General features: G+C 43.6%; 1 protein-coding gene across 2 annotated transcripts in view; it reads right to left on the reverse strand.

The window, feature by feature from the left end:
• The window catches only part of UTP20 (UTP20 small subunit processome component), a 226829-nt gene that overhangs the window by 190113 nt on the left and 16757 nt on the right, over window positions 1-19959 (reverse strand). For both annotated transcript variants that reach the window (XM_030213822.1, XM_030213821.1), the window contains exons 7-11: window positions 19262-19399; window positions 12436-12591; window positions 8757-8903; window positions 6964-7098; window positions 2645-2722 (exon numbers count right to left, since the gene is read on the reverse strand). In XM_030213822.1, the coding sequence (XP_030069682.1) occupies window positions 2645-2722; window positions 6964-7098; window positions 8757-8903; window positions 12436-12591; window positions 19262-19399 (654 nt within the window). The remainder of the gene's footprint in view (window positions 1-2644; window positions 2723-6963; window positions 7099-8756; window positions 8904-12435; window positions 12592-19261; window positions 19400-19959) is intronic.

Here is a 19959-nt window from a genome sequence, read left to right on the forward strand (position 1 = left end):
ACATCTCCATTTCTCCAACTTAATATACTCGACCAGGTATCAGATTAGACATGTTTTCATTAAAATTGATTTAGGACATTTATATCCACATTCATTTCCACAAACACCTCCTTACTCACTGAACATCAGAACCAGGGGCGTATCTGCGTGGGGCCACAGGGGCCTGGGCCCCCGCAGATTTCGCCCTGGACCCCCCTACCGCCGTTAACCCTCCCCCGCCTACCGCCAACCCTTTCCCCGCCTACCGCGGTCACCTACCCCCCGAGGTCCGCTCCTGCCGGTTTTTTAAAATATTTCTTCAGCTGGCGGGGGACCCCAACCCCCGCCAGCCCAGCCGAGGTCTTTAACTTCTTCATCCTCGTGCTGTTCCTGCAATGCATCCTTCCAGTTGGACGGAGTTTGACGTCGCAGCACGTTGTACGTGCAGGACGTCAACATGCTGCGACGTCAAACTCTGTCCAACTGGAAGGATGCATTGCAGGAACAGCACGAGGATGAAGAAGTTAAAGACCTCGGCTGGGCTGGCGGGGGTTGGGGTCCCCCGCCAGCTGAAGTAATATTTTTAAAAACCGGCAGGAACGGACCTCGGGGGTAGGTGACCGCGGTAGGCGGGGAAAGGGTTGGCGGTAGGCGGGGGAGGGTTAACAGCGGTGGGGGGGGGGGGGCATTATAATGTGCCCCCTCACTCTAGCCCCTGCCCCCCCTACCGCCGAACCTCAGATACACCCCTGATCAGAACTAAATAGTGTAGCAAATGATTACCTGAGACAGCACAGGAAAAAGACAGAAGTGATACTAGTCAACCCTCAATGACCTGGCTCAGGCTGCCAGTTCGTGAGTGAAGGTAAGTTTGTACCCATGCACTTTGTAGATTTATGATTTCTGAAAAACACACTTTCACCTTCCATGAAATCCCTGACTAGAAAGACTAATTTCAAACATTCATTTGCCACCCAGCTGCTTCCTTTTATTAATGATTCACACTGAATAAAACAAATGCTTTACAAAATAAATTTATGTAATCTAACAAAGTTATGTCTCTAAAAAGACAGCATGCTAATTCACATTTTTCTGCACCCCCTTGCCAGAGAATAAGGAGACAAGCCAAATCAAACAGTAGCACAGCCAACCCTTATGAAATCGCAGCAGCATTTTATCTTTCAGGATTTTGAGTATCGTTATTATGAATCACAGCTCTGACTTTCCTTGAGAGCTTATAGCAGCTTTTTCAAACCCTCACACTTTCACCTGTAGACTGTTAATCTGACAGGTTCCTGGACTCTACCGTGGAGGCAGTGCTGTGCTCTCCCCGGCTCACTTTTAGCTAAATTAAAAGGGCAAACGATCCATCACATACTTTGTGCACCAGAATGGTCATGTGAACTTCAATTTTTCTTTGGCAAGCCTGATGTGCTGATTTCCATGAAATCTTTATTCTACATACTTGCTTGCTTGCTTTCATTTATGAAGATTTTGCAACCTGCTTTCACATGGTTCTGTCTAAAGTGAGTTGTTATATTTGATAGTAAACTAAACTAAATTTCTTGGCTCTGCTCAGTGTTCTTTGTTTTCATAAATCTCCTCTCCCGAGGTATTCACTTTTGAGTTCGATTCTGTTTCCTTTGCTCTTTGATGTCCAGAATGCTTCTTGGTCTATCAGGGAGTGCAGGACCATTGACAGATAAGTTACAGCAATGCTGAGCACATTCCTGGTGTGCAGCATGTTAAATATTAAAACTGTAAATCCCAGAAAGGTTTTCTCCTAGAACAAAAAGCAGGGCTATATGGCAACATGGTCATTTCTTGGTCCAGCTGTCCTTATTAAAATGCAGTTTGGTTTTTACAGTAACAATGAAGCCAGGAGTGGGCAGCTCCAGTCTTTGAGAACCACCAACTGGTCAGGTTTTCAGGATATCCCTAATAAATATTAGAGTATACTAAGTACAACTATTGAAAGTGTACCCATATAATAACAGTGGTTAATAAATATATATATGAGAAAAATTTAATACTATTGAGCCAATGTATCTTAGGCAAATTCATTAGGGATATCCTGAAAACCTGAGTAGTTGGTGACTCTAGAGGATCAGAGATGCCCACCCCAGCTACTGCTGAAAAGTTTAGAGCAAGTTGCAACAAGAAAAATCATTCTTACTCTAGAAGGTTATTTATGCTTAATATCAATCCCCTCACATAAATTATCATTATGAACCTAATTTGAACATGATTATGTATCAGCTTTGGCTCTGACAGATCACTGAATCCCATTCCCTATGTACTTTTTCTGCTTTTATAATTTGAAAATTATTTTAGCATTTTGCATTTTTATCTGATTTTATATTAATTGCTTTATTTATTTGATGTACTGATTTTGCTGTTTTGTGTTTCCCCATTTTAACACTGTACACCGTCTAGATGTCAAGGACCTGCTGCATTTGCTCTTTCTACAGTGACTTACATGACATCCATAATCAACATGGTGAAATAACCAACAGAATCAGAACGGATCTACTAAAACGTGACAACTTGGACAAATCTTCTTTCCAGAGAGTCATGCTGCATGCCCATGTCCCGAGCCAGCAGCAGATCTGTTAGGCACTCATTTCCTTCCTGATACACAAAGATATATTTGCACTTCACTTACTTGTTCAAACTGTTTCATGTTAAACATCTTTTCAGTAAAATTCAAGAGTAAATGCCTGTCAAAGTTGCTCTTGAGAACCTGTAAGACAAAGAGCTTAACATAAACTTTAAGAGTACACTGCAATCTCTGTGAATTGTACAAAGTTTAGAAATACATGTAAAAGGTTGACGTGGAAGGGCATAATCGAACAGGGCGCCCAAGTTTTCCTGGGGCCGTCCTCGCAGGACGGCTCCATAAAGGAGCAGGGAAACCCGCATTATCGAAACAAGATGGGCGTCCATCTTTCGTTTCGATAATAAGGTCGGGGACGCCCAAATCTTAACATTTAGGTCGACCTTTGAGATGGTTTGTCCCCGGTTTTCGGCCATAATGGAAACCAAGGACGCCATCTCAAAAACGACCAAATCCAATTCATTTGGTCATGGGAGGAGCCAGCATTCGTAGTGCACTGGTCCCCCTGACATGCCAGTGGACTGATGCAGTAACTGAACGGAAAAAGCCCTTCCCTTACCGATTAGGAAAGGAACGGGCATGCATGAAGGAAATCGCATGCAAATGAGCTGCTCGCTGTTAGCTCATTTGCACACCATTTCCCTCCTAAGGAGGGGAAGCCAGTGCAGAGCAGCCAAGCATTATGCATGGCTGCTCTGCGCATGCCAAAGACGGCTTAATACACGCAGACAAGCTGTGTGTATAATAGCCGTCTACAACCTTTAAAAAAACACAAGTCCAGGTGAAAACGTCCAAGTGCTCATCAGGGATGTCTTTTTTTTTTTTTTTTTTAGTATGGGTGAAGGACGTCCAAGTGTTAGGTGCCTTCGCTATGCCTCCGCCCCTGCGACGGGCACTTGAGGACATCCAAAATGTGGATGTTTCTGTGAGAAGGATGTCCATGCCTTTGCTATGCCTCTGACACTCCCTTTATTTATTTGGATTTTGGATCACAAGTAGCAGCAGTGGGATTTCAACCAGCCACCTCTGGATTGCAAGACCAGTGCTCTAACCACTAGGCCACTCCTCCACTCCACTCCTTGAAATTTGGCCGTCCCTGTGTGTGTGTGTGGTGAGGGTGGGGCAGGTCAGGATGTCCACGCCTTCGCTATGCCTCCGCACACAAGGCCTGAGGAGTCTGCTTCCCCACAAGCAAATAAGCCGATGCGATAGTCTACTTCAGCCATCTAGCAATTGTGGGCTTGTAAGCCATGAGGCCAAGTCTATTTACCACAGAACACTGTCTTGTCTGATCTGCGAAACTCATTTGTGACTTTCAGATATCTAATGAGGACTCTATGCTTCAAGGAAGAATACTGAGCCTCCTTGTCCTCCCTATGAAAGGACAAAATAAACAGATTGGTTGAGATGAAATGCTGATACCACTTTCGGAAGAAAAGGAAGGATCCATGCGCAGGGAGACCCCGCCATCAAAAAAACAGAGAAAGGAATCCCGACAAGAGAGCCTGGACCCTACGTGCTGATGCAAGAGCCACCAAGAACGCTGTCTTTAGCGTAAAATCTTTCAAGGCGGCCTTCCGGAGTGGCTTAAAAGGAGGCTTCTGAAGAGCCTGAATGACTAAATTAAGGTTCCACTCTGAACACAGCATACGAAAAGGAGGCTGAAAGCAGTCCACACCCTGCAAGAATCAAACGATATCCAGGTGAGCCGCAGGAGACGTCTTCTGTAGTCGGCCCCTGAAACAGGTCAAAGCCGCAACCTGAACTGTTAGAGAACCTAACACCAATCCTTTCTGAAGAGACTGTGACACCTCTGACGCAGTGCATTAGCCTCATATTTATTGACCAAGGCCTACAGTTGGAGTTTTCGACCTTGTGTGTGTGTAATAGTGACACATTCCTAGAGCTATTTGTGACCGACACACCTCTAGAGTGACTGTGACCCCTGACACAGGCACATTCTTTGTTGAAACACAGCCGTGTCAGGTCTCCTTATGTGCGACACTAGATGCTGGTTGAAATAAATCCACCTTGGTTCCAGATTTCTGCTTGTGATGTGTTCATTACCTCACTTTTTGCTCTTGCTATCCTTTTCTAGCACATAACTGTACAGCATACCGGATGCAGGCATGTACATACATATGTGGGAAAACATCAATATTTCCCCTAAGAGGGGCATAATCGAACACGAACGCCCATTTGTAAAAACGTCCATCTCCGAGAACGGGTCCGTGAAGGGGCGGGCCGAACTGTATTTTCGAAAAAAATGGACGTCCATCTTTTTTTTCGACAATACATTGGATTAGGGCGTTTTTTTGAGCTGGGCGTTTTTGTTTTTTAGCGATAATCGAAACCGAAGCGTCCCAGCTCAAAAACGACCAAATCAAATGCATTTGGTCGTGGGAGGGGCCAGCATTCGTAGTGCACTGGTCCCCCTGAGATGCCTCTATGCCAGCCTCAAATATCATACCTAGCTCCATGACAGTAGTATGCAGGTCCCCAGAGCAATTTTACTTTAGTTGGTGCTGCGCGGGACCCATGCAGAGAGGAAAAATCAGAAGAAAAAAAAAACAAGCACTAACTAAACTAAAATTACTTCGGGGACCTGCATACTGCTGTCATGGAGCTGGGGATGACATTTGAGGCTAGCTTACAAGTTGGGAAAAAAGTGTTTAACATTCATTTTTTTTTTTGTGGGAGGGGGTTAGTGACCACTGGGGGAGTCAGGGGAGGTCATCCCCGGTTCCCTCCGGTGGTCATCTGGTCATTTAGGGCACTTTTTTGGGACCTGTTCGTGAAAAAAACGGGTCCAACAAAAGTGACCTAAATTCTCTCTGAAAACGCCTTTCTTTTTTCCCATTATCGGCCGAGCACGCACATCTCTGCTCAGCCGATAACCACGCCTCAGTCCCGCCTTCACCACGCCTCCGACACGCCCCCGTCAACTTTATGCGTTCCCGCGACGGAGTGCAGTTTTGAAACGCCCAAAATCGGCTTTCGATTATACCGATTTGGCCACCCACAAGAGAAAGACGTCCATCTCCCGATTTAGGTCGGAATTTGGGCGTTTTTCTCTTTCGAAAATAAGCCTCTTAGTGTTATTCTGTTAAGAGCATGCCAAAATAAAATAGCACATAAACGCAAGAACAGCATGCACAGGGGTGGAGCATGGGATGAGCAAGCAGGACTGACACTTACACATGCAACTTTCTGTAAGTTATGCATGCCCTTGTTGCATTTAGATGCCTCCAGTAAAGTCAGGTTTATGGCTGGTGTAACTATGGGCACCTAAATGTTAGGTACTTTGATATCAGGTTGCACTAGTATTTTATAATGGAACTAGTAAGAAAGGCCCGTTTCTGAGGCCAATGAAACGGGTGCTAGCAAGGCGCTTTCCTTACCATCCCCTTCCCCTCGTTGGTGGACTTACCCTCCGTGATTATCGCGGCGGATCAGCTGTTCGGACGGCACTCCGTGGGGGGGGTGGAGTGTCGGAGGGTGGTGGAACCGGGGATTTGTTGTGTCATAGCCCCGCCCTGTACATCATCACGTTGTGACGCGAGGGCGGGGCAAGCACTCATGGTGGAAAACTGATCTGAACCATGACAACTTAACCTGGAATGCTGGGTAACTTTGCCTCATAGAACGTTGGCGGTGCGTTTTATATAGAGAGATCTATCTGGGTGCCCAGATGCTGCTATAGAATAGGTTCTCACCGCATGGCATCGGGCCGACCTAAACGGAGGCACCCGCTTATAGAATGACCACTACAGGATAGCACAATGCACCTGTTTTATAACTGATAACATAGACATCTATGTGCCTTTAGAAGACAGTCCTCCAAATAGGTCCTGCACAGCTGCTCCCAGGCAGGTGTAGCTTTCCAGCGCTTATGCACACATTTTATAACATAAGTGACACTCCCCTCGACATCTACATATATACCACATAAAAATTACACTGTGCATTAATAGGTTGTCTTTCTATGTGGGTAATTTAACCCAGACTTCTGAATGAGCAGGGAGAAAGAAATGTGAGTGCAAAGATTTCCCCTGACATTAAATTTTCAACATGGACGCATTCATGAGCTTTCATTTTGAAAGTCCAGCAATCAGCACAGAGGAAATTATGTGCAGAGTTTTTATCGGAGCGCTGTTATAAAATTACTATTACATTTTACAGATTTTAACTGTGGAAATAAATTTGGCAAAAATGATATTCAGAATTACACTTGGAATTCAGTACACATTATGTACCATGCATTTGGTTAGCATGCCTTAAAAATTGCATGTTAAGTAGCATATTTTCTTAAGGGTTTTTTTGGTTTAAAATGAGCATGGTTTCCTTTTAACTCTGCAATCCATTACCTTTGCCACCACTTCCTCGGACACTGCACCTGGCAGAGACACTCGCTCGCTCAGAAGCAATGCTGAGATCAGTTTGAGGAGGATTTCGCAACACTGTGTGGAAAGGTCAGAGGCTTGAACCATATTTGTTAATGTCTAAGAAATACATAATGGAAAAAACAACAACACAGTATTAAGTTGTTTAAAATGTTATCAACTACAAAGTATTACCAAAATGCAGATGCTTTAAATATTGACTCAATGATCATCACTTCCTTTGCACTAAGGTTTTTCACTCAGGGACAATTTCTCCAAGTGGGTTAGTTTTGCACATACTATGACAGGAATGAATCTCACTCCTAAGCCAAGGTATGTGGAGTATGAGCTCATTGTCTCAAATTTACTGCTAACGCTCACCGCAGCACTTGCACTGTGCCAAAGACAGTTCTTTCTGGAGTTCATAAGATGTAAGATGTATAGGCGTGCGTGAACTTTCTCTTTGAAACTCGCACCTGCTTTACCTGCAGGGAGATTTTGTTCAGAATACTGGGGTTCTTTTACTAAGCCGCATAGGCACCTAAGCACCAATTCAGAACTACTACCGTGTGGCCTGGGCAGTAATTTCATTTTTTACGCTCACCCACTACATGTGCCGGAAAATATATTTTATTTTCCAGCACGCGGCGCTAAGTGGCATTGTATATGCGTTGATGATTACCGCCCGGTTAACGCGTGAGACTTTACCACTAAGTGAATAGGTGGCGGTAAGGTGTCAGGCCCAAAATGGACATGCCAATTTTTATTTTACCACACATTCATTTTCGCCCCCCCCCCCCCCCCCCCAAAAAAAAGGAAAAAATGGACTTGACTGCATCCAATACACGCATCTACACCAGCGTAGGCCATTTTTCAGCACACCTTAGTAAAAGGACCCCATAAAGTGTGTAAACCTGAAAATACAATCTAGGCATGCTTTTTTCTTATTCCAGCCAAAACACATTTATTTATTTATTGGGATTTATTAACTGCCTTTATGAAGAGATTCACCCAAGGCGGCATGCTCCCTAAAAGGAGACTACAAATACACGCGTTGTGAAACCAGGTAGAAAAAAAACAAGAAGTAGGGAGTGGACCAAAAAATCTTCACAGCCAGGAATCAATAAAAGTAATTTTTATTCAGCATAACACTAGTGCATGACCCGACATGGGGCTGTATTTCGACGGAACAACCGTCTGCCTCAAGGGTCCGACATTTGCTGTAGAAAACCACAAAATATGGGTGCAGAATGGTACACTTGATGAACACTTAGCCGCTCAAGTGCTGCGCAACCCAGTCAGACGCCGATAAGCCCGCCAGAAAAAATTCACGCTTATCGGCGTCCAACTGGGATATGCACCACTTGAGCGGCTTAGTGTTCATCAAGTGTACCATTCTACACCCATATTTTGTGATTTTCTATAGCAAGTGTCTCCTGAGGCAGACGGGGTTGATCCGTCGAAACAAAGCCCAGTGTCGGGTCATACACTAGTCTGGTACTGAATAAAAATTGCTTCTATCGATTTTTGGCTGTGAAGATTTTTTTGGTCCAGCCCTACTTCTTGGTTTGCGATTTGGATTATACATAGGTTTTTTTTTTTTTACCTCTACCTTCGGGTTTGGTTTGCTGTATGTGGAACCAGGTATACATTTGACCATACTAAAGGGGACCAATTTTCAGTCAGCTAGACCACAAGGGTAAACTGCTATTTGCCCAAATAATGGTTTGAATTGTCATCCTGAAGCCTAATTTTAGGAAGAAATATTCCAAGCTCACCTGACAAACCTCCTCAGGGTTGGGGATCTTTGATCCTTGAGAATGCTCCATGAGGAGCAAATAGGCCTCCAGCAGCCTTATAATCTGTTCTGAGCACTCGGAGCAGTTGTTTGGTGTTATTTTGGCACGCAGGCCTAGAAGCGAATCCTAGAACACAGCAAATTTGCAATGCAGAAGTTATTGGCTGCAGTTAATATGCATTTCATCTGCAAAAATCTTTCTATACTATGTGAAAGCTAAGAGCAATTCTTAAGTTTTTTGGTTCTATGGGATTCAAGGTTCACGCACTGGTCCTAAACAAACTGGATTACTAAAATATTGTCTAAAGAAGCTAGTAAGCAAAATACAATTAGTGCAGAATTCTGCAGCATGCTTAAAATTTTCAGTTTCTAGATTTGAATCTGCTAACCTGCTTCTTGAGAAGCATCGTTGACTTGAAACAAGGGCACAGTTTAAACTCTGCTCTTTTGTTTATAAAATACTAACGTTGCTACAGTTTCCTTCTATTAGACAGCTTAGATATAAAGCTACATTTAATTTTTTTTTGCATTATCAGGCTGCAGTAGTTTGGAACCTTCTACCTTTAGAAATTCGTACCATCTCGAATTACCTGATTTTCCTAAAAAGTTAAAAACGTGAATATTTAAGGAATTGTTTTGGAGTTTAATCCGGTTTTAATTTTGACATTTTTTGTATTTCCTGGAAGATTTTGATCCTGTCTTCTTTATGAAATCTGCAAAGAACTGGTCAGGTATTTTGCAGACTAGAAGCAGTATATTGTATAGTATAACAGATTAATCTTCAGCGGCTGCCTGTAATCACAGAAATATACTTTAAACTAGCCGTTGAGCCCGTAAAAACGGGCTACTATAGGACGGGGGGGGGGGGGGGGGGGGGGGGGATTTGAAAGGCCCCTTCTCCTCGCCGCTGCAAGGCCCCCCCCACCGCCGAGCTCGCTGCTGCCCCTCCGAGGTCACCACTACGCCCCCCCCCCGGAGTCGCCACCACCCCTCCACCCGGGTCAGGCCCTCGCTTCGCTATTGAAACAGCGCGGGAACGCAGCACACAGCTCAGATGAGCTGACGAAGGAAGGCCAACGGCAGCTCAGCTGAGCTGTGTGCTGCGTTGACGCTGTTTCTATAGCGGAGCGAGGGCCCGGCCCGGGTGGAGGGTGGGTGGTGGCGGCGGCGACTCCGGGTGGGGGAGTGGTGGCGGCGACCTTGGGGGGGGGGAAGCGGTAGCGACGGCGGTTTCGTCCCTCCCCTTGCGCATTAGAGACCCACTCTGCCCCGCCCCCGTCATCATGTATTGACGCGGGGGCGGGACAGAGAGGGTCTTTACTGCGCATTTGCGAGTGAGTTCGGTCACTCGCCGTTTATATGTTTGATGTACCGAGTAATGTACATTTAAACTACTTGAGATACAAGTTACAAACATTAGTGCTAGGACAGGTATTTTTTAGTTCTTTGGAAGATTGCATTTCCACTTCCTTATCTCACTATGTTGGATGTGTTGCCTTTAGGATCTGTGGGAGATTAAGCGGTGCTTTTTCACTTTTGTTTCTATAATAAAAAAAATCTAATTTTAAAAGTTTTCCAAAAAACTAAAATTATACTGACGCACAGTAACATAGTAAATGAAGGCAGATAAAAACCTGAATGATCTATCCAGTCTATCCAACAGTCACACTCATTATCAAGTCATAATTAAACCAGAAATGAACGTGATATAAAATACTTGATCATTGTCTCTCGTTGGCATTTGTCCGCCCGGCCTTGGCAACTTCAGCAGTTGGAAACTAAGGACGTCAAAGCTCACTCCAGCCTATCCAAATCAGTCATGTCAATTGCGGGACACAGACCGTAAAAGTCTCCCAGCACTGTCCTCACGTTCCAAATTACTGGAGTTTATCTAAGCCCTCTCCAGCCCATCCTAAAGCAGATCGCCATATATGAGACTCAGACCGTACAAGCCTGCTCAGCACTGGCCTTAGTTCTTCACAGAAAAAACAAAACTCCGCAGGGTACACAACGTGCAGCAAGACAGCGAAGATGACACAAAAATGGGCGGACGACATTACAGTCAATTAAAAAGTTTAGTGTTTCGACTGGGTGGGCCTGCATCTGGAGTCTCATACATTAAAATAGGATCATCCACTTGACTGGAGACACTGCTTGTCTAGGACCTTGGGGTGTTTGTTTAGGATCTCAAGGTGAAGAAGCAATGCAACAAGGCGATGGCCTTGGCCAGAAGGATGCTAGGCTGCGTAGAGAGGGGCATAACCAGCAGAAGAAAGGAGGTGTTGATGCCCTTCAACAAGTCATTTGTGAGGCCCCACTTGGAGTATTGTGTTCAGTTTTGGAGGCCGTATCCTGCTAAAGATGTAAAAAAACTGGAAGCAGTGCAAAGAAATGCTACAAAAATGGTATGGGATTTGCGTTGCAAACCATACGAGGAGAGACTTGCTGACCTGAACGTGTATACCTTGGAGGAAAAAAGAAACAGGGGTGACGTGATATAGGCGTTCAAATATTTGAAAGGTATTAATCGGCAAATGAACCTTTTTCGGAGACGGGAAGGCGGTATAACTAGAGGACATGAATTGAGGTTGAAGGGGGGCAGACTCAGGACTAATGTCAGGAAGTATTTTTTCACAGAGAGGGTGGTGGATATGTGGAATGCCCTCCCGCAGGAGGTGGTGGAGATGAAAACGGTAATGGAATTCAAACATGCGTGGGATAAACACAAAGGAATCCTGTTTAGAAGGAATGGTTCCGTGGAATCATAGTGGAGATTGGGTGGCGACGACGGTAATTGGGAAACAAAACAGGAGCTGGGCAGACTTCTACAGTCTATGCCCTGATCGTGACTGAATAGATAGGGACGGGCTGGAGTGTAAATTTTAAGGTGCTTCGACGTTAGCTTCAGAACTTAGTACAAGAACAGTTCTGGGCAGACTTCTACAGTCTGTGCCCTCAGAAAGGCAAGGAGAAATCAAACTCGGGTACACATATAAAGTATCACATACCATGTAAAATGCGCTTATCTTGTTGGGCAGACTGGATGGACCGTACAGGTCTTTATCTGCCGTCATTTACTATGTTACTATGTTTCTTTCAAGACTGGAGCACACACTTCCTGACATTGTGATAATTTTACAAGTGGATGACCCTATTTTGATGTATGAGTCTCCTGATGTAGGCCCATTCGGCCGAAACACAACTGTGTCGAGTCTAGAATCAACTGTTTAATCCAGAATTATCTGCAATAAACTTTTTAATTGACTGGAACATCGTCCGCCCATTTTTGTGTCATCTTCGCTGTTTTGCTGCGTTTTGGCGCCGAAACACGGACCATGTCGGGTCCTTGATATTGATATTCTGAATAAACTGGTTTTTGATATTATCTCCCTATTGGTTTGCGCATTTGTCAGCCTCTACTTTTGCTGTTTTGCTTAGTTCTTCACAGCCAGAGTTGCCAACAGTGCCATGACATGCAAATATATATGCAACTATTTAAGTTTTGCTTTTTTATCGAGCATGATACACATTATGAAAGAGTTTTCAAAGAAAAAGCGAGCCATGGAAGCATTTCACTGCAATGCCATATAAATACCAGACCAATAAAAAACAAGCTTGTTTTTCGTGAAAACATTTTCCATTCATTATGGGAAACTTACTTGCAGACATGTGAAAAGTGGATGCAAGTGCTCCCTGTACACATAGGATGCAGACACCTCCACCAGGCGCTTGAAAGCCTGTCCAACCAAAGCCCAAGGTAATGTCGCTTCAGTTTCAGTAATGGGCCCCAGCTTTTGCACAATTAAGGTAAGAGCCTGTGAGGGAAAGTATTAGTTATGAAGCAATACTTATTTTTTAGTGTTACTGAATGTACACAGCATGACTGTACTATATGGTGAAACAGTATTTAGGTAGGATAGGTCCCTGCCTAAAGAGCTTATAATCCAAGTGGATTCTGGAGGTAAAATAACCTGCCCACAATCACAAGGAGGGTCAACGAGAGAAGTAGGATTTAAGCCCCGATTTCTCTGGTCCTCTACTACTGCAACTTAGGGGTTCTCAATCCAGCCCTCAGAACACACTTAGCCTGTCACGTTTTTCGGATACCCACAATGAACATGCATGAGAAAGATTTGCATACAATGTAGATTTGCATTTTTATTTATTTTTATTTATTCATTGCACTTGTATCCCACATTTTCCCACCGATTTGCAGTTTCAATGTGGCTTACAAAGACCTGTTATGGCATCGCCATACCAGGATGAAGAATACAATTGGTGTTACAAAGAAGTCAAGGAAGACAGGTCAAGCAGTAGTAGAGAGATACATTCTAAATAAAGTTGGCTAGGTGTTGTGTAATAGTTAGTTATGGGTTCTCGTGGTAGGCTTTGTCAAAGAGGTAAGTCTTCAGAGATTTGCAGAAGTTAATTAATTCGTTGATCATTCTCAAGTGGGTTGGAAGTGCATTCCACAGCTGTGTGCCCATATAAGAAAAGCTGGTCGCGTGTGTTAGTTTGTATTTTAATCCTTTACAACTGGGGATGTGTAGGTTGAGAAAGGTGCGGGAAGATTTTTTAGCGTTTCTGGGTGGCAGGTCCACTAGGTCTAGCATGTAGGTCGGGGCATCTCCGTAAATGATCTTATGTACAGTCATGCAGACCTTGAACACGATACGTTCTTTAAGTGGGAGCCAGTGTAATTTCCTTCTCAGGGGTTTTGCACTTTCATATTTTGTTTTCCCAAATATGAGTCTGGCTACAGTATTCTGGGCTGTTTGAAGTTTTTTGATGGTCTGTTCTTTACAGCCAACATAAAGTGAATTGCAATAGTCCAGGTGGCTTAATACCATTGACTGTACCAAGTTCCGAAAAATGGCCCTTGGGAGGAAAGGTTTTACTCTTTTGAGTTTCCACATGGAATAGAACATTTTCTTAGTTGTATTCTTGACGTGGTTTTCAAGTGTGACATTTCGGTCAATGGTGACACCCAGAATTTTCAAATTGTTTGAGACGGGGAGGGAGAAGTTTGGGGTGGTTATGGTGGTGAATTTACTTGTATTGTGTTGTGAGGTGATTATAAGACATTGTGTTTTTTCTGCGTTGAGTTTTAGTTGAAATGCATCCGCCCAAGAGTGCATGATTTGGAAGCTTTGATTGATTTCGTTGGTGATTTCCTTTAGGTCATGTTTGAATGGGATGTAAATCGTGACATCATCTGCATATATGTATGGGTTGAGATTTTGATTGTCTAATAGCTTGGCTAGTGGTGTCGTCATTAGGTTAAAGAGGGTTGGTGAAAGGGGGGATCCTTGGGGAACACCGCATTCAGGTATCCATGGGACTGATACCTCTGCGTTAGTTGTTACTTGCAAATTCATCTCATGCATATTCATTGTGGATATCCTGAAAATCCAACTGGCTGGGTGCATCCTGAGGACTGTGCAGAACCCCTGCTCTAACCACTACATCATTCCTCCTCCTGCTTTAATTTTAATGCTACATTTCCTGAACACAGTGTGTTAAGTGCTTCAGTCTGGTTTTATCCATTAAAGAGATCAAGAGATCTTTGATGAAAGAACTTTCTAGCAAAAAGTATATGGAGACATATTTTCAAAGCACTTAGCCTTCCAAAGTTCCATAGAAACCTATGGAACTTTGGAAGGCTAAGTGCTTTGAAAATGAAATTTGTCCCAAGAACAAATGAGAAAAATTCCCCATGGTCAGCAAGTGCAAGAAGTTGGCAACATATTTTCTCTTTTATGTGTCTTGCCTGGAAAGCAGCATCTGAAGGGAACAGAGTTTATAAGCACAAAGAAACCAATGCATTTAAAGAGTTTCTTGTCATCTGTGCTGACAGGAAAATCCTCAGCCAAATAAGCCTGAACCCAGACAGATTGATGAACTGGGCACCTAATCCTCATTCCAAACATTCCTTGCTTAGAAAGTAAATGGATAAAGTGAAAGGCTGTAGGTAAACATAACTAACACAGGGGCCAATGAATGAAACAAATTTTTTTCATGCACACAATGGGAATAACTCTCTGGTACATCCTGTTCACAGTTCTTCCACTCTCATCATTATTATATATGTTAAACATCAGGATGTGTGGCATGCACCATTTAGGAGTAGAGGAGCAGATTAGAGGTTAGAGCACTAGGCTGACAACAAAGCCTGGTTCAAATCCTACTGCTGATCCTTGTGACCTGGGACAAGCCACATAACCTTCCATTGTCTCAGGTACAAAATTAGATTGTGAGCCCTCCAGGGACAGGGACAATACTTAGCATAACTGAATTTAACTCACCTTGAGCTAAAATAAAAGAAATGGTGCACCTACCTTGGTACAGCTAAAGTGCAAGTTGGGATAAACAGGTGAAGAGTGATAGAAGGCCAAGAATAAAACCCTATAAACTCAAGTATCTGAACTAACATTTGGAAAAAGCAATAATAAATCTCAAATCCAAAAATCCAAAATGAAAGCCGTGTGCCTGCTATTTGAAAACTGCTCACCCTCTGTGCAGTTAAAGGTATGCATGTAGCTGCACAAATCAAATAAATACTGTAACAAAATCCCCCCCACCCCCCCAATACAGGTAGATATTCACAAGGGGTATTGATAATTTAATGTGTGGGGAGAGGACACTCAGTAAAAAAGTTCACCATCTATGGACCTATGAGCTACAGAATATAAAACTTCCACTTATTAGGCTAATCAGAAGAGCTCTGCATCCATCCTTTGTTCTCTCCATTTAATGACAGTGCAAAATTAGTGAATGTGTAAATCAGTAGGGACCCCCTTTTACTAAACGGAAGCAAGCCCAACGCGGGCTTGCCTCTCACTAAACAGGAAGTACTGCCGGGCTACTGCAGCAGCCTGGTGGTACTTCCCACCCCTAGCACACCATCATATCAGGCGTGTACCCAACAGTAATCGGGAAGTGCCACATGCTGCCCAATTGCCACCAGGTTAGCACAGGAGCCCTTACTGCCTCCTCAATGGGTGGCAGTAAGGGCCCCCCCCCCCTGAAATGACTGCGTGGCAAGTGCTTTACTTGCTGCACGGCATCCCTTTTACTCACTACGATAAAAGGGGGCCTTGGCGTGCATGAATAGCATGTGCCGATGCCAATTCAGGCCCCCTTTTGCTGCAGCTTGGTAAAAGGGGCCCTAAATTTGTTTCTTGTGTTAGCAAAATATCCACACCCATATATAATAAGAAAAAAAAACAATAACTCAAAAAAAAAAAAACTGTAAAATATCCTTGCCAAGCCAATAATTTATGCTCACTCCTTTGGAAACCAAAGTACAGGTGGAGGGGCATTTTCGAAGTCACACTGTGGATGTTTTGAACTAAACATACCAAATCCAAATAGGAAATTTACCCATTTTTGAAAAAAAAAAAAAATGACTATTTTTTTTTTTTTTCGAAAATACCATCTCGAACAAGGTTTTGTGCTTTATGCATTTATCTTTTTAGGCCATTTTCGGGGGAAAAAAAATCCTGCACAAGTTATAAATGCACAAAATCAAGCCAATAGGATGTAGGAATGTAGAAAGGGTCAGCAATTGTAGCAGATTAGTCCCACAGATATTCCAGGAGAGCAATAAGGCACTCTAAGGGCCACCATTGCGGACTTCATATAAATGCTCCCGGGTACACGTCTCAATGTTGCTCCCTTATCTTGTCCGCTGAGCCCTCCAAAACCCATTCAAAACTCATTACCTCCAACTGTACACCACTGCAATAGCCCTTTTGGGTGAAGGGGGCACCTATATGTGGGTACAGTGGGTTTCTGGTCCGTTTTGGAGGACTCACAGTTTCCACCACAAGCGTACCAGGTAGGGGGAGGTATGGACCTGGGTCCACTTGTCTACAGTGCACTGCACCCACCACTGTGCTACTCCAGGGACCTGCATGCTACTCTAATAGACCTGGCTATAACATCTGAGGGGGTCACAGAGGCTGGTGAGTACTATTTTTATTCACAGTTTTTTTGTGGTGGGAGGGGGTCTGTGACCTCCGGGGGAGTAAGGGGGTCATCTCTGAATCCCTTCAGTGGTCATCTGGTCATTTAGGGCACCCTTTTATGTCTTCTTCGTTAGAAAAACAGGTGTAGACCAAAATGTTGACGTTTTCACCCTAGATGTTTTGGTTTATGCCATTATGGCTATAAAACGTTGAAGTGTTAGACATGCCCTAAGCCCATTCTAATTCCACTTTCAAAATGCCCCCCGAAACATCCCCTTGTGGTTTAGACAAACTGCAGACAAAATGCATAGATAGAAGTCTACAAAACAGGTTTGGAAAGTACCGATTTGGTCGTTTTGAGAAGAAATCTGTCCAAAGATTGCTTTATGACATTTTTTTGGACATTTTTCTCTTTCAAAAATGAGCCCCATAGTCACTTACCTGAATCACTCATAACCACCAGTAGCTGCCAAACAGACTACCCCCATTTTGATTAATCTTTCATCATGGACCATCTTACATTCAGTGGACACTTAGGGTATGGCTGAAAAATATGTTCATGGCATCTCAAATATTTTTGTATGATTTTGCACTATCACTAAAGGGAGAGGACATATGATGGATGCAGAGCTCTTATGATTAGCCAAATAAGTGGCAGTTTTATATTGTATAGCTCACAGGTCCATAGGTGTGACTTTTTTTTTAACCGAATGTCCTTCTCCCCACACGTTATCAATACCCCTTGTGAATATGTACCTTTGTGAGGAGGGTTTTTGTCATTTATTTGTAATGGAGTACTTTCTCCACTGTTTGGGGGATTTTGAGTTTGAAGCACACTCTACAATTCACACACTATTGCCCATATTCAGTAGGTGTTCCTTATGACAGGCTCAAGGAATGGATTTCTAGAACTCTCATAATTTTATACTTTTAGAAAAAATTAGGGGCATGTTTCTTTGGTACTTTTTCCTTAGGCAAATTTTCAAATTGGAAAGATGTGTATACTTTCAAATGACAAAATTGCACTCATATCATGTATGAAGAAAGAAGACATAGGAATCATAACCACTGGGGGGAGGGGGGGGGGATAGCAGGCAAGCAGCAGTGCAAATCCTATATAATAAAACGCACCTCCAACATTCTGAAGCTGACTGCATGGCTGAGGCATTCCTGCTCTCTGTATCCATCTCCTGAATTGACATCACGTACTTCCGGGTTCATCACAAGCAGAAGTGACCAACCACACGAGGTTTCTCGTCTTCAGAATGTTGGAGGTGCATTCTATTAAATAGGATTGGTCAGTTCCTTGAAGCACAGCCAGAGCTCAGCATCCTGCACAGTAACACTCAGACACCAGAGAGAGAGGGGGGGGGGGGGCTGACACCAGAGAGAGGGAGGGAGGGGGAGCCTGACACCAGAGAGGGGGGGAGGTATCTCTGTCACACGTCTCTCACTGTATCACATTCACTCTCTATGTGTCACACAGTCACTCACACACTCTCTTGGTCTCATACACTCAGTCTCACAGAGAGTCTGTGTCTCACACACACTCTCTCTCTCGCACACACTATCTGTGTGAAACACACACTCTCTCTCTCACAGTGTGTCTCACATACGCACTTGCACACACTCTCATTCTCACACACTCTCTCTTTCAGAGACACACTCGCACTCTCTCACACACACACACTCGCACATTCACTCTCTCTCTCACACACAGTCACTCTCACATACACTCTTCTCAAACATACACACTACGAGGAAAACCTTGCTAGCGCCCGTTTCATTTGTGTCAGAAATGGGCCTTTTTTACTAGTACTTCCATCATTTTCAAATAATGGTCTATTTTCGTACAATATAATAACTTTTTGCTATATTCCTTTCTCTGCAATTATATATTCACTCTATCTTAAAGCAGCAGCAAGCCCAAAGACAGCACTAATTATAATTTATACTCCTTTCACTTGTCCTCCCTACGCCTATAGGATTTCCACAGAGTATCAGAACAAAGCATGGAGCCCAGGTTTCAACACAGGTGAGCTGCGGACTGACTCACCATTTAAGAGGGCTCCCTGATAATTCTGGTACCACAGTGGTAGAAAATAGATGTTCACAATGTCAGAAGGGAAGGGAAATGGGACTTGATATACCGCCTTTCTGAGGTTTTTTGCAACTACATTCAAAGCGGTTTACATATATTCAGGTTCTTATTTTGTTCCAGGGGCAATGGAGGAAGTGGGGATGGCAGGGTTGTGCTAGTATCCTGGATTGTTCTACCACTACTGCAAGATGGATGCCCCCAGGAAGTGGTTCACCACCCACCTGCTGTCCCCTGACTCAGCAAAAACCACCTTCAATTTTCACCCTTAGATAAGATCTAAACCAGCATGCTTTGCTTTCTGAGTAGATATATAAGCTGTACCCAACATCTTTCACAACCAATTTACAAATGTACTTCTGACCACCTGCTGGGATCTGTTTAGTGTGTGTAGCTGCACGGCGAGGACTCAGTTACCTTGAATGCAGAGGAGTGGAACATATTTCTGACACCTTTACACATCTCAAAGAGCAGCTGTCCCACACCCTCGGCCTTTGCTGGGTGCTCCTCAAGATCATGAAACATGAAACTGAAGAGAGCATTGTGATCAGAAACCTACAAAATTAAAATAGAAAAAGAAAAAAAAAAAAAGTTACACTGCAAAAGACTGATTCCTGGTAACAGAATAAGGCAAAGGGAAGTTCTTGCAGAAGAATGGAATACCGATCTGGAACTCTTTTGCTGCTGCGATCACAACTAATTCAGCCCTAATTCAAAATTCTAATTAAGATTCTTCCAGAGTGATCCTTTCCACATTATCTGGAAACAGTTAAGTTTCTTGAACACTAACTCAGTGGTGGAAGACACTGTAAATAATTATGTTGATATTCAGCTGACATGGTCAGCATTTGTTTTAAAACACCGGCTGCAATGGTCAAAATATACCTGGATACTCAGCAGCACTATTTGAATAGCGGCCAGCGTTGAACATCTGGACAAGGATAGAACTTAACCAGATAGCGGCAGTATTCAGTCTACTATCCGGATAACTTATCCCACATAACTTAGGACAGATTTTTTTTTTTTAATCTGTCCTAAGTTATCCGAATTGCAGATTGAATACTGCCACCATCTGCATAAGTTCCGGGACTGCCCCGGCACTATCCACAAAGTGC

The sequence above is a fragment of the Microcaecilia unicolor genome, chromosome 9 (assembly GCF_901765095.1).
Source record: "Microcaecilia unicolor chromosome 9, aMicUni1.1, whole genome shotgun sequence".
Taxonomy (NCBI): Eukaryota; Metazoa; Chordata; class Amphibia; order Gymnophiona; family Siphonopidae; genus Microcaecilia; species Microcaecilia unicolor.